This window comes from Marmota flaviventris, chromosome 18 (assembly GCF_047511675.1).
Source record: "Marmota flaviventris isolate mMarFla1 chromosome 18, mMarFla1.hap1, whole genome shotgun sequence".
NCBI classification, from domain to species: Eukaryota; Metazoa; Chordata; class Mammalia; order Rodentia; family Sciuridae; genus Marmota; species Marmota flaviventris.
The window spans coordinates 60,967,818-60,980,949 of record NC_092515.1 but is presented as its reverse complement, the minus strand read 5'-3'; the positions used below and the strand labels follow the sequence as shown (position 1 = coordinate 60,980,949).

At 58.1% G+C, this 13,132-nt stretch overlaps 1 protein-coding gene across 1 annotated transcript; it reads right to left on the bottom strand.

Moving 5' to 3' along the window:
* Positions 1–3,319: 3,319 nt before the first annotated feature.
* On the bottom strand, positions 3,320–5,860 carry Foxf1 (forkhead box F1). The gene is made up of 2 exons (XM_027932949.2): positions 4,876–5,860; positions 3,320–3,480 (listed from the first exon to the last, which is right to left on the bottom strand). Exons 1-2 carry the CDS (start codon positions 5,858–5,860, stop codon positions 3,320–3,322), a joined length of 1,146 nt encoding a protein of 381 aa, XP_027788750.1.
* Between the last annotated feature and the right edge of the window lie 7,272 nt (positions 5,861–13,132).

Below are 13,132 nucleotides of genomic sequence, written 5' to 3'. Positions count from 1 at the left end.
CCGGCCTCCCTGGCTCTCCTCGCGGGAAGGCTGGGCTCTGCCTCTCGTCCTCCCGGCAGGTCAGGCCCCGTCCCCAGGGAACAGGGGCCATTTCCCTACATCAGCCCCCTGGGTGCCTCCTACCCTACCCTGGGAGATCCCGCTGCAAAGAAGGCCCTGCCCGGAGAGGGACAGGAAGCCGGCTTCGCGGCCACCCGGGACTCGGGTCCAGCGGTGCGCCACGGAGGCTCCGAGGCCTGTGGCGCGCCAGGGCGCCGAGCGGGGGTGCGGGGCTGGAGCCGCTGCAGAAGGAGACCTGGGGCGCGCCGCCTGGCCGGCTTGGGTTTCTCCTAATCAGCCCACTTCCCCCAGCCTGCGTCCTAATTGGGGCGCAGCCTCTGGCCGCGGAGGAGGGGCCCCTGCTCTGGCCTGCGGAGGCCGTCTGGACCGAGTGCAGTGTCCCCGCGCTGGGAGGCCTGGGCGCTTTCTCGGGCAAAACGCGCCGAGGTGGCCTCCGCCCCGGGAGGACCCTGCCTTCTCCGCGGGCTGCGAACCGGCCCCGAGCGCAGGGCCAGGCGCGTGCGGGCGACCGCGCTGTGCACAGCGGACACTGGCCAGAGGCTTCAGCGGCCAGAAACTCGGAGGGTTGGAGTCGCCGACCTTTATCTGTCCCCTTTATCTCGGTTTTATAGACAGCTGTTAGTTTGGGACATTAATTGCCCGGACGAGTTTATTGATAATTTTGATGTAACAGAGCACCGGAGAAATTACCCCCACGTCCAAAATGTCAAATCTGAGAAGAAGCAGGTTCAGAGACTCGCGACCCCACGGCGCGCAGACACTGCGGTGGGTCAGGACCGGCCGCACCAACAATGCGACTTATTGTGTTTGTTTTCCTGGGTAGCCAGGATCAGAATGGAGGGGTGGTCTGCAGAAGACAGGAACCTAAGTCTCTCCCCCCACCCCCAGGCGGGGAATACGATTTCGGAGCCAGCAGAATGGCAAACGCCTGCAATCCTAGCTAGCCAGAAGGCTGAGGCGGGAGGACAGCAAGTTCGAGGCCAGCCAGGGCAAACTAACAAGACCCTTTCTCAAAATTTCAGAGCTGGAACTGTGGTTCAGTGGTAGAGTGCTCCCCTAGCACGCACAAGATCCTGGCTCCAATTCTCAGTACAAAAAAAAAAAAAAAAAAAAAAAGAAAAGAAAGAGAGAAAAAGAAAAAGAAAAAAATCACAGAAACAAAAACTAAAAAAGAAATATTTTGTACATTTATATATAATTTATATATAATTTTATATATTTTATAATGTATGTGTGTGTATATACACACACATACATACATACATGGAAGGAAATATGCCTATGGCCTTGGCCTCCCAGTGGTGGTCCCTTTATCTCTCAAATTTCACTTTATTTTCAATTGGGGAAAACCAAGTATGGACACCAAAAAAACAAAATGAAACAAGACAAAAACCAAAACAAACGTTTAAAGCTGTTTTATGATTTATAACCTTTAGAATACGGGACCAGTAAAATTTGAAGTTCAAAGTAAAACTCATTAGTCTTGGAGTGGCCACCAAAAAAAAATTATATATATACATATATATGTATATACATACATGCACACACACACACCCATATATAATTTGCATATATAACATACACACATATGTGTGTTTTCCTGGTGGGAGGGGGAACCTTTAAATGTTTGATTATTTCTTTAAAATGATCTTTAAAATGAGAATTTTAAATGATCTTTAAAATGAGAAATGACATTTAGAGGGGCAGAGAGCTCTTCTTTAAAAACAGAAGCCAAGAAAAATAGTTACCCTTGTCCACATTTTACTACAATGTGAAACCAAGAGAGGATTGGCCAAAAGGGGGGAAAAAAGAAAGAAAGAAAGAGAAAGAAAAAAGGAAAAAAATATTCTGAATTACCTAGATTTTAAATTTTTCAAGGTCTAGAGATACAAAGCTTTCCAACATTTGGGAATCTGGAAGATATTCTGTAAATAAAATATCCACATGATTTTATTTCTAGTTGATACAATTTTAAAGGCCATATACAAATGTTATACATTTTTATTTTTTGTTCTTTTTTTTTTAGGAAAAAAAAATACACAAAAGGCAAAAACATCCTCAAATTGTTGTTTTATACAGTGCAGAAGTAAATTTAAAATACGTGTCACATGCTGCAGCCCAGCAGCCCAAATACTAAAAAGGGGGACAGTCCTTCATATTATATATATTTATATAAAACATAGGAAATTTGTTTTTACATGGATTGGTCTTTGCTTCAAATTTACAATGGATATCTAAAAAAAAAAATTCTACACGGCAAATATTGCCAACAAAGTTACACCATTAATACTGATCAACGGAGGAGCCTGTGCGGTGTTCCGCTTACTGGGAGAGAAAGTAGAATAAATAACAGGATGAGCCTCGCGTTAGTTTTAAAAGTGCCTTAACCTTTCTGCGTCTCCGCAGGGCTGAGAGCCGGTCGGTTGGCCTCCCGGGGCCTGGGTCTTAACCTCGCTCTCGGACCAGAAAGTTTACAGTAGAGCTCGGGAGAGAGAAAAATACCCACCGAAAAAGTAAAAATGAAATTCAAAACAAAACAGACTGGCGAGAAGGATGAGGATGGTGGAAGGGGACAGGGACGGCTGAGGCCAGACAGCCGCTGGCTTCTTGGCTCCTTCTGTTTTCTTTTAAAGACGAACAGTGGCTTCAGAAATGTAAGGTATTCGCACAAAGATCCACCTGTGGCTGCTGGAGGAGCCTTCTGAGCCGGGAGGGCGAGGCCGTCTGGTCCCCTCCCTCCCTGCAAAGGTCGGCTCTAGAGGGACCTGCATTCCAAGACATTCTTTCAAAAAAGTTAAAAATAAAAAGATAAATACTCAACCAAAAAATAAAAGTATTTGATAATGGCTGGTCTCACGTGCTGCCTTTCGCCTAAAAATCCTCCCCGCTTTGGCCAGGGCGGGGACCTCAGCAGAACTCTGGGGGTCGAGGGCCTCAGCGGCTCAGCGCCTCCCTCCGCAGCCGGGTTCCACACGGTCGACCGAGAACAGCCCGCGATCGCCGGGCGCTGCAGTCCCACCAGGCCCCAAGATCACGTTCTAAAGCCCGCAGTGAGCCACTGGGGGAGGAGTCGCTGACCGCGGGGGACTGGGGCCTCTGCGTTGGGGATTTCTTTCCAAATAATCCGGTTGGGGAGGGGGTCAACCCCCTTTTTTTTTCTGCCGAAGGTTATACCTCAAGAATAAAGCAGTTTCTGGTGGTGGGCTCCGAGGTCCCCGGCCTGCCAGCCCATGCCGGGAGCGCCTGGTGGGCCGCAGCCTCACATCACGCAGGGCTTGATGTCTTGGTAGGTGACCTGCTGGTGGTAGTAGGAGCCCCCGCTGGCCGAGTGCATGGAGGAGGACGCCATGGCGTTGAAGGAGAAGACGAACTCCTTTCGGTCACACATGCTGGGCGACTGGGAATGATACCGCGGGATGCCTGCAAGGAGAGCCGACAGAGGGTTGGGGACACCAGATTTAGCATCAGGGCCAGCATTCAGGGTGGACAAGGCACTGTGCAGCGGGCCACGCAGCTGCCAGCCCGGCTCCAGCGCGCGCACGACCACCTTATCACCCACTGCCCGCTCCCTCCCAACTTCTCTGCCTGCCCCCGTGGGGCCAACCCAGGCTGACCGGGTTTCTGGTCCTGAGTTGTGCACACAGGCAACCATCCCAGAACACTGCCCAGCTTCCTGCAGCTCACACACCAGGGCCTATCCGGCCTCGGACACCATCTGTCCGGGCCAAGGGTTTCCCAAAGCCGAAGGGGAAGGGGTAAGGGAGGCAGCCTCCCTTACTGAAGCCACAGAGGCCTCTGGGAGCCAGATCTTCTGCAGCCTCCGGGCAGCCACCTCCACCGGGTAGAGCAGAGTGAGAAGCCCCAGCCAGGCCAGGCCTGCGTCTCGGCTAGGCCGGCATCACGGTCATCCGCAGGGCAAAAAGAAAAGCGTCAGAGGACAGATCCCTGAGAGAACAGCCCCCCCCCCCCACCCCTGCAAGGGAACTGGTAGGGAGTTTGCAGAGGCAGCCCACCCACCTCCAGGCCCGACTCCTGCCTCCTGGAGGCTGCTGACAGCTGACCCTGACAGGCCCCAGTGAGCTGCTCCCTACTCCTTCCAGAACTAGGCCCAGAGGGTGGTGGCTCCGGGCGGATGGCTCAGAGGGGGAGGCTGTTCTACCTCTTCTTTCTCAAAGAATTGTGTGTCTAGGGTGGGGGTCTGGGGACCTAAAAACCTTGATCCTGAGAAACAAAGAGCTGTGTGGCTGGCAGCCCTGACCCTCCTTGGGCCTGGCCACCACCCTGCATCTGTCACCACAGAATGCCCCTGCACTCACTGCCAAGCCTGGTTCCTGCAAGGGCCGGGCTGAGCCGAGGGGCACCAAGCCCAGGAGGCTCTGGGCCTAACTCTTCCCTTCTGCCCAGGCCCGACGGCCTGCTGGGGGATCACTAGGGGACTGCGGGTTCCCTGGCCAGGACTGAGGGTCCTGGCTCCACACAGAGACCCGTCTGAAGAGCGAGAAGACTTAAGGGACCCAAAGGACTTAGAGTATTGGAGTCTGAGACACTTTGGTGAGAATGGGGCCTACCTGGTCAGGCTTGGGGCGGCCAATAGGGCAGAGTTAGAACAGAGAAACAGATAAATTGGACCAAGTTGGAGGTCTCAAGCTGCACTGCCCTTCAAAGGGACAGAGTGGGACCCGGGGCACCCAGGGGAACTGCTCCTTTCTTCAGCAGTAAGAGGGTCTCCTCCATGGCAGTCAGCGGGCTTGGGGCTGGGTCCTGTAGGGCACTCACAGACACCGCTTCTAGGGACAGACTGAGCCTTCCACTCACCTTGCAGCTCAGCTGGGGCGTTGTGGCTGTTCTGGTGCAGATACGGCTGGTCCAGGGAGTGCGTGGAGAGGCTGCCGGACAAGGGGGTGGCTGCAGGGTTGCAGGGGGACAGGGGCTGCTGCTTGATGTAGGAGGCTCCGCTGTTGAGCGCCGCAGAGGCCGAGGGCGGCCAGGCAGCCGCAGAGCCCGAGTAGACTGCGTGCGGCTCCATGACCCCGCTGGCGGCCGCCGGCAGCAGAGGGGAGGCCGGCACCGAGCTGTCGTGGTGCGGGTAGTCGCCAGCGGCCGCGCCGCCGCAGCTGCCCATGTACGAGTGGCCGCCGTTGGAGGGCAGGTGGGGCACCGAGTGGCTGGGCAGAGCCATGCCGTCCACGTTGCCCGGCAAGTGGCCGTTCATCATGCCCAGGCCGCCCTCCAGCGCCAGGCTGTTGGGCGGACAGGAGAGGCCGCCGGCGGAGCCCTGGAAGCCATAGGTGTCCGGGAGGTGGTTGAAGCCGAGCCCGTTCATCATGCTGTACATGGGCTTCAGCGCCTGGCACTTCCTTCGGAAGCCGCGCGGCCGCCGCCGAAAGGAGCCCTCCTCGAACATGAACTCGCTGGCCGGGTCGATGGTCCAGTAGTGGCCCTTGCCGGGACGCCCGAGGCCCTTGGGCAGCTTGATGAAGCACTCGTTGAGCGAGAGGTTGTGGCGCACGGAGTTCTTCCAGCCCTGGTAGGAGCCGCGGAAGAAGGGGAAGCGGCTCTGCAGGAACTGGTAGATCTCGCTGAGCGTCAGGCGCTTGGTGGGAGAGCTCTGGATGGCCATGACGATGAGCGCGATGTACGAGTAGGGCGGCTTCTCCGGGCGCCGGATGCCCGCGTTCGTCTTCTTGGCTTTGGACGGGCCGGACGACGCGGGGTCCATGGCCGCGCCCGCGCCTCCCCCGCCGCCGCCGCCGCCGCCGCCGCCGTGCGGTGGCTGCTGCTTCTCGGGCGCCGAAGACATCGGGTGGCTGCTGCCTCCGCCGCCGCTGCCGCCGCTGCTCTGCGCCGCCGAGGGGCCGGGAGGAGGAGGAGGAGGAGGAAGAGGAGGAGGGGGAGGAGGGCGAGGGGGAGGGGGCTGCGCGCGCGGGGCTGGCTGCACCTCTGCCGTCATCGGCGGCCACTTCTCCCGAGCGAGCCTCGGCGCGCCCTCCCCCGCTCGCCCGCCCGCCCTCCCGAGGAGCTGCTGGATCCGCCGGCGGTTGGCTCAGAGCCCCCCTCTCCTCCAACTCCTCCTCCCCCACTCCTCTCTCCTCCCTCTTTCTCTCTCGCCCTCCCACAGGGGAAGGAGCCGAGCGGAGGCCGAGGGCAGCCCGGGCGGAGGCGGCGAGGAAGCTCCCCCCGGGCTTTTGTGGGGGGAGGCACCACCTCTGGGGCCTGCGGCCGGCGTGCGCCCCGGCTGGGAGCTGCGCTCCGTCCCCGCCGCCCGCGGCGCTCCGCTCCACGGATTCCCGCCCAGGCCGCTTTCACCGCACCTCCGCTCGGGGCGCCTCGCGGGCTGAAGTAAGACCCCGCAGGAGTCCCCCTCCCGGCCTCCCTGCGGCCCCAGTCGTGGGCGCTAGCAGGGCCCCCGCCTTCTCCGCCCCGCAGCCGCCCGCAGAACCCGCCCCGCCTCCACCAACCTGGCGAGCAAGTGTTACTGTGCCCTCCGCCCGCGGCTCGACCCCGCGGCGCGCAAGCCCCCGGCCTTCTAGGCTCGGGCGGAGCCGCGGGAAACGAGCCCCGGGCCCCAGGCCTTTCCCGACCCGCACAGCCCGGTGGCAAATGGCAACTGCCAGAGCAGCAGCGGCCTCCGGGTCGTGACCATCGCGGGCATAGCGGGCTGGGCTCCGAGTACCCGCAGCGGGACGGCGTAAGTTCCCGCGAGGGACCGCCTACCTACTCTCCCCGCCCCGGGAAGGACTGTGCCGCGCCCGGGATTTTTCGGACTCGCCCAGCAGTGCGCGAGCGGGCGGCCAGCTGCCCCGGGCTGAGCGCGGGCGGAAAACGAAAGCTCAGGGCTGGTCAAGGTTGCTTTGTGTCCGGCGCCACAGGCAGGCGGGACCCAGGCGAGTGCAAAACCGCACAGGTTCCCAGAACACGCAGCCCCGCTCACTCATTTATCTGTGCACACACACACTCGTGTGCTAGAGCATACACTTAGCACCCACATACACAAATGGTCCCCTTGAAAATCCAGTAAATCACCTAGACTCAGACCCACAGGCACCGTGTATGCCCACTTAAGCACACAGTGCTCAGGCATGTGAACGTCCATTAATGCGTGCGCTCACGCACACCGAGTAGGCCCCTGGGAGCTTAAATTCGCATTCTCTCACGCGTATGCACATCGCGCTCTGATCCGAACTCACGTATAGCCCAATTCTCCCCCAACCGCCCTGCCAATACGCCCACTGAATCTCCTTCTGTTTGGCCCGCGGTCCAGAGTTCCCATTTTCCAAGCGCAGGTTCTGATTTCCCGAGAGATGGCAAAGGCCCTGGCAGGAAGTTTACAGGCTCAAAGTAAACATGTTCGGGGGATTCTTTAATAATAATAGAGAATTCCGCGTGCGCGGGGGGAGTTGGCCTAATGCCCCTGTGGGCTCAGCCTACCACCGCCGCGGGGGCCTCTGACACTGCGCGCCAGGCCAGGTTCCGGAAAGCAGGCTGCGCGGGTGGGGAGCGCGGGCCAGGGCGGCCCTTCAGCGCCTGGCTGCTGGCCGGGAGGGGCTTGCACGCACGCCGCCGTCCCTAGCCAACCTCGCTGCGCGGGCTTGCGGGCTAGCTCGGGTGCACCGGAGGTGCTGTCGGGCGGAGCGCGGGATCACGCAGAAGGCCGGCGCGCACAGACCCAGGTGAGTGTGGTTTTCCAGCGTTCCGCTGGGCGCCGGCCTGGGCAGGGAGAAGGGGGGCAAGGCGTGTTTTCGCGGGTCATCGCGAAGAGCCATACCGCTGTGCCCCGGCTCGAGCTAGGGCGACAGGCGTGTGCCGGGCTTTAAGCCCAGCTTGCGGCTCCTTCAAAGTCCACTGGCCTCTGGGGTTTCTCCAGATCTTTGTCCACCTCTCACCAACACCCCCTCCCGCAACACACACACACACACACACACACACACACACACGCCTTCAACTTTTTGGCGGAAGACGCCTTGACGCCTTCGGGGCGCCTGGCACTGCTGTGCGAGGAACTGGGGGTGGGTGGCTTGCCGGCTTAGCCTGCCGGGCTGTCGCCGCTTCCCCTGGCAGAGCTCGGCTGGGAAGATGGCTCTGGAGATGAGAGAGTTGCTTCCCCAGCCTTGTCCTGCCTGGGGAAAGGGCGAGTGTGGGACATAACCACTTAATATTTATCTGTGCATACACAGTTGGGTGTTCTCACAGACAGACAGCCGTGGTGGACAGACGCACTCCACTTTCAGGGCCCACTTGGCATTGCTACCCACAGACACCCTCAGTACCTCCAAAGCTTTGCCTTTACCCTCCCAGCCAATGCAGACCTACAGCTTAGGTGCCACAACCCTCCCAGGGTCACACAGCCTGCCCACTGAGGGGAGCCCATGCCCCAGGCACGCCTACCACCAAGCTGTGCTGCATTTGCCCACCGGAGCTGGTCCCACATGCACACGCAACCACAAAAACGGCCACCCCACCCCAGGGCATGCCGTGGGCACACATCATTGTCTCCCCCCACCACACACACACACACACGGAAGCTGCAGAGGACAGCGGCCTGGGTGCTGGAAGGGAGGTTTGATCCTGGGAAGGAGGTCTCCCCACACCTGGCCTTTAGCAGAGGTGAGCCAGTGGCGGGTGCACAGGCACCCACAGCTCTCCAAAAGTGGCAGTAGCATCTCCATTCCCCTCTCCCCTTCCTTCACTCCCGCAGGCTTCCAAAGTGAGGGGAGTTTACAGAACATGAAGTTGGGGGCCCTTTTACTAGTAGCCTCCTTCCTTTTAGGCTGGGGTTTGCTGCAGATTCTTCCACTAATCCTGAGATGGGGTTTCCTACCTCCCGCCTCCAGCACACCATAGCCTTTCACATACACCCCTGGGGAGTTCCTTATATTTGGGGATAAAGGAACTTCTGCCCTTTAGGGGAGAGGCTGCGGGATTATTCCTTAGGCCTGAGAGCTAGCCAGATTCCGCAGGGGAAGGTCCGCAGAGTGGTGCCCAGGGAGAGAGGGGCCCAGCAGCTGGGGTCTTGGGATTGCCAAAGACTAAAGCTCTCCCCAAACCCCAGTCCCTACTGAGGTGGGAGGTGAGAGTGGGGCCTGACCGGGGAGAGGAATGAGCACCCAGTTCTGTAATATGGACCCCCCAATTTCTTGAAAACCACATTCATGGCAAGATGGCTTTTCTGTGAGTTCAGAGACAAGTTCTTGGCTCTTTCGGGGCCCTGAGAGGTCGCCTTTGATCTTGCATTTCTGGGGTAGAGAAGCTGAAGCCCAGAGAGGACTTGGCCCAGGTCAGCTAGTGGCTGCGAAGCCACCATCTCTCCGTCCTTCCTCTCTTCCCCTTAGGACAGAAGGGCATGACTTGTCGTCTCCCCAGATAGTCCAGGAGTGGAAAGAGTGCACTTTCAAAATGCTTCTGTCCCCACGCCACAGCCTCGGCTTCCCAGGCTGCAAGGGCTGGGATTCGTTAGACAGCTGAGGGTGCTAGCCTAACAGCCCAAGTGACCTTAGCTGTGGTGCTCTCCACGGCTGACCACGCACCACCCACTGCACTGCTAGGTACACAGCCCTCTGCAGGCATTCTTAGCCTTTCTCTGGGCTACGAATCCCCTTGATGAGCTGTGAAAATGGTATCCTCCTGACCCCTCCCTAAGGTGATTCAAGGCTTTGCCAAAAATGTCTGGAGCTAATTCATGATCATGATCCCCATCCCCCTGCACTTTACCCCGGGACCCTGGTAAAAGCCCTAAGGTTACCTGCTTAATATTCCCAGGGTCCCCTATCAAGCCAGTCTTGTTCCTCTCCCTTTAGGAAAGGGGCTGGCAGGTTAAGGGGCCACCCTGCAGAGAGACCCTCCAGGCATAGTCCAGTGGTCCTGGGGATGTGGTCCCACCTCCCACACCTTGGGACGCTGTATAAACTGCAGTTTTTTTCCTCTGAATATTGGAACTAATTATGACACCCGTTTCCTAGAGGGTGTGACCGGGTTAGGGGACTTGATCTACTCAAACAGAAACGAAGACCCCTGAGGCTCAGCCTGGGGCTGGGCTGTGGGAGAAGATGCCACAGGATCCGTGAGCAGAGCTTCTCTCTCAGCCGAGAATCCCTTAAGACTCTGCTCTGGTCCCAAGTCAGTCCGCTCCGGCACCGGCCCCAGGAATCCCCAAACTGGAGGGGGGTGGTGTAAAAACAGCCTGCGACGTCCCCACTCCCCAAGCCCGAGGCATTTTTACTGGCTAATTGCTTAAGTGAAGCCGCCGGGGCCCAGAGCGCGCCGTAACCCGAGCGGGGAACCAGATCCAGCTCGGATGGTGCCCGGACGGCCGCGGCGGGGGCAGGGCGGCCGCCGACCACCCACCGCGAGGGCAGCCGCCCTGCCCGCCGCCCCTGCCCTGCACTGACGCCGGCCCGCGGCCCCTGGCCCCTGCTGCCCCCACCCCCTGCGAGGCGACGTCCAAACGGTGCCTCAAGGTAGGGCGGTCCGCGTGCGCTGCGCCGAGCGACCTGGACGTTTGGCTCAGGAGCCTGGCGGGTCCCAGGCGTCAGTGGAGAAGGGAGCGGGACTCGGCAGGGGAGTGAGACTTCAGGTCCCCGGATCCGAGAGCGGGAATCAGGAAGGGGGTGGGTTCCTTGAGAGTGAAAGTTCAGTCTTTGGGTATAGAGGGCTGTGGTGGGAAACGGTGAGGTCGGAAAGAGAGGGCGCCCCTGCGCTTGGATGGAAAGTGATCTGGGTACAAAATGCACAGGACAGGTCTCTGCACACTCCAGATGTGCACCCGCTGTGCTGCCTTCGCCTGCAGAGCACCCTAGCTCGCTCGGCCAGCCAGGCCCTGGGCGGCAAGGCCAGGCCAGGCCTCAAGGCGGCCTCATAAGCAGCCTTGGGTAGCGCAGAGTGGCAGAGGGATTCTGGCACCGACGTCACAGGAGGACATGGGTACCAGGTAGTGGTTTCAAGAGTGATGAAAACGCTCAGATGTGCACAATATAATGATATATATGCGGAATAGAGAGGTATTCTCTACCCAGAATGTTACAAGGTGTGTGTACCAGGTAACAGGGTTAAGGACACAATTTCTTTGTGTATAATAAGCCCCCCCACACACACACACACACAGCCCAGTGGTCCTGGAGGCAGAGTTCTCCTGGTCACACAACCCAGGATACATAAGGACAGCGGCAGGATTAGTAGAGCCCACATGTGGGGCACCATGGGCTATGTACATGGCACCTGTGAGAGATGTCCCATGTGATACCTGTGGGCAAAGAATGCTGCGGGAGACGTGTTGATGCACGTCCCCAGTACAGCACACTGCAAGGAGGAGGATAAGTAGTAACAAATGCTCCGTCTGCCCAGGTATCAGAGGGTGGGTCTGGGTAAAGCATGGCCAGGTAAGTGGTAGGCTGCCAGGAGGTTCACAGGCAGCCCCACCCGCATGATGGCGGTGATGGCAATGGTGATGGTGGTGATGATGGTGATGTTGATGGTGGTTGATGGTGATGGTGGTGGTGGTGATGGTGGTGGTGGTGGTGGTGGTGACAATGATGGTGATGATGGTGGTGATGATAATGATGGTGATGCTGATGCTGATGAATGATGGTGATGGTGATGGTGATGATGATGGTATAGTAATGATGGTGATGCTGGTGACCATGGTGATGATGGTGGTGATGTTGATAGTGGTCGTGATGATGATGATGGTTGTGAGGGTGATGGTGGTGATTGATGGTGGTGGTGGTGATGAGGTGATGGTAGTGGTGATGACAATGGCGATGGTGATGGTGGTGATGGTGTAGTAATGATGCTGATGACAAGGTGGTGGTGGTCATTGTGGTCACAGAACTGCCACTGAAATCCAGTGAGCATATTCTGTTTTGACTTTAGTTCTCAGGGAAGACAAGTGACACTCCTACTTTACTTTTGTAGCAATGACTGTTACCGTGGCTGCTCTGGGAAGGCACACAAGCCTAGTGCTCTTCAAGCTGTTCTGTGTGGTATGGGAGGGGACACGCATGCCCTGGGTGGGGGGCTGTGAACCCTGACCATGGAACCGAGAGCACCCTGGCAGACAGAAGACGCAGGGACGCGAGGTGTACAGGACGGGCCAAGTTCAGGAGCAGCTATGACAAGGATTGTCCCTGGCAGTTAATGTCCCCTACAGCCTGCGTGTCAGGAAGAGGCTTCTAGTATGTTTTAAAAAAAAGAAAGAAAGAAAAAAACCTCATGTTGCAGCCCTGAGCTCACCCCTTCCACTTGGCCCTTTTACCCAAAAGCACGCATTTTCCATGACGTTCTTCAATGAAATATTTGACAACATTGCAGCCCGGGAATTTACAGCTCTCTCCCTGCAGGACTTTTGGGAGTTTTCTGGCATTAGCGGTACACGCTGCTCCAAGGGACAGGGTGAGCTCTGGGGACATGGAACCCCCGGGCGTTCCCATTCTGGACGCCGGCCACGGAGGACAGCGCTCTTCCCGCTCTTCCCGTGAGGACGGCCCCACCGCGTCCCGATGTATTTTAATCCTCGCTGCTTGGGCAGCTGTTCTCAGACAGATGCAAGAATGCTCCCTTCCAGGGACCTGTGTGGGGGTGTGCGTGGGGGGGGGCGTCGATCAAAAGATCTGAGGGGCAGAGTGATGACAAAGGTGGGGCAGAGAGGAAGGGCGAGGACCCGACTCCCTCCCCAGCGTGGCACCGCTGTGGAAAGGAGCCGGCAGGCGGGCGTGGAAAAGAGGCAAACAAGGGTTCCGAACAGCGGATTTCCAGGGCCAGATATTTCACAGTTTTAGAGCACACGCACACGCGCGCGCACACACGCACACGCACAGGGAGAGGGCACTAGGAGAGAGGGATCCACAGAAACACACATGCAGATTTTTTCTTAATCAAAAGCAGCGATTGGATCCCAGGAAGCCGCCCGTGCATTCAGCGGAGCCTGTTGTCTCCACGGAGGGATGGCTCACAGCTCTGCTCCTGCCCCTCAGAGGGCATTAGACATTATGAAAACAAGTGTGTATTTTAGGGTGAAAATAGAACTCCACCCACCCGGCCAGCCTTGGGGAGGGAGGAGGGGGACCACCTGCAAGGCCCG

What these genes read in the sequence shown, in the direction of transcription:
- Foxf1 (XM_027932949.2), bottom strand. Translation starts at nt 5,860, where the DNA reads ATGTCTTCGGCGCCCGAGAAGCAGCAGCCACCGCACGGCGGCGGCGGC. An exon ending in CGCCCCAGCTGAGCTGCAAG is followed by an intron (nt 3,481 to 4,875) that starts GTGAGTGGAAGG and finishes CTCTCCTTGCAG; the next exon opens with GCATCCCGCGGTATCATTCC.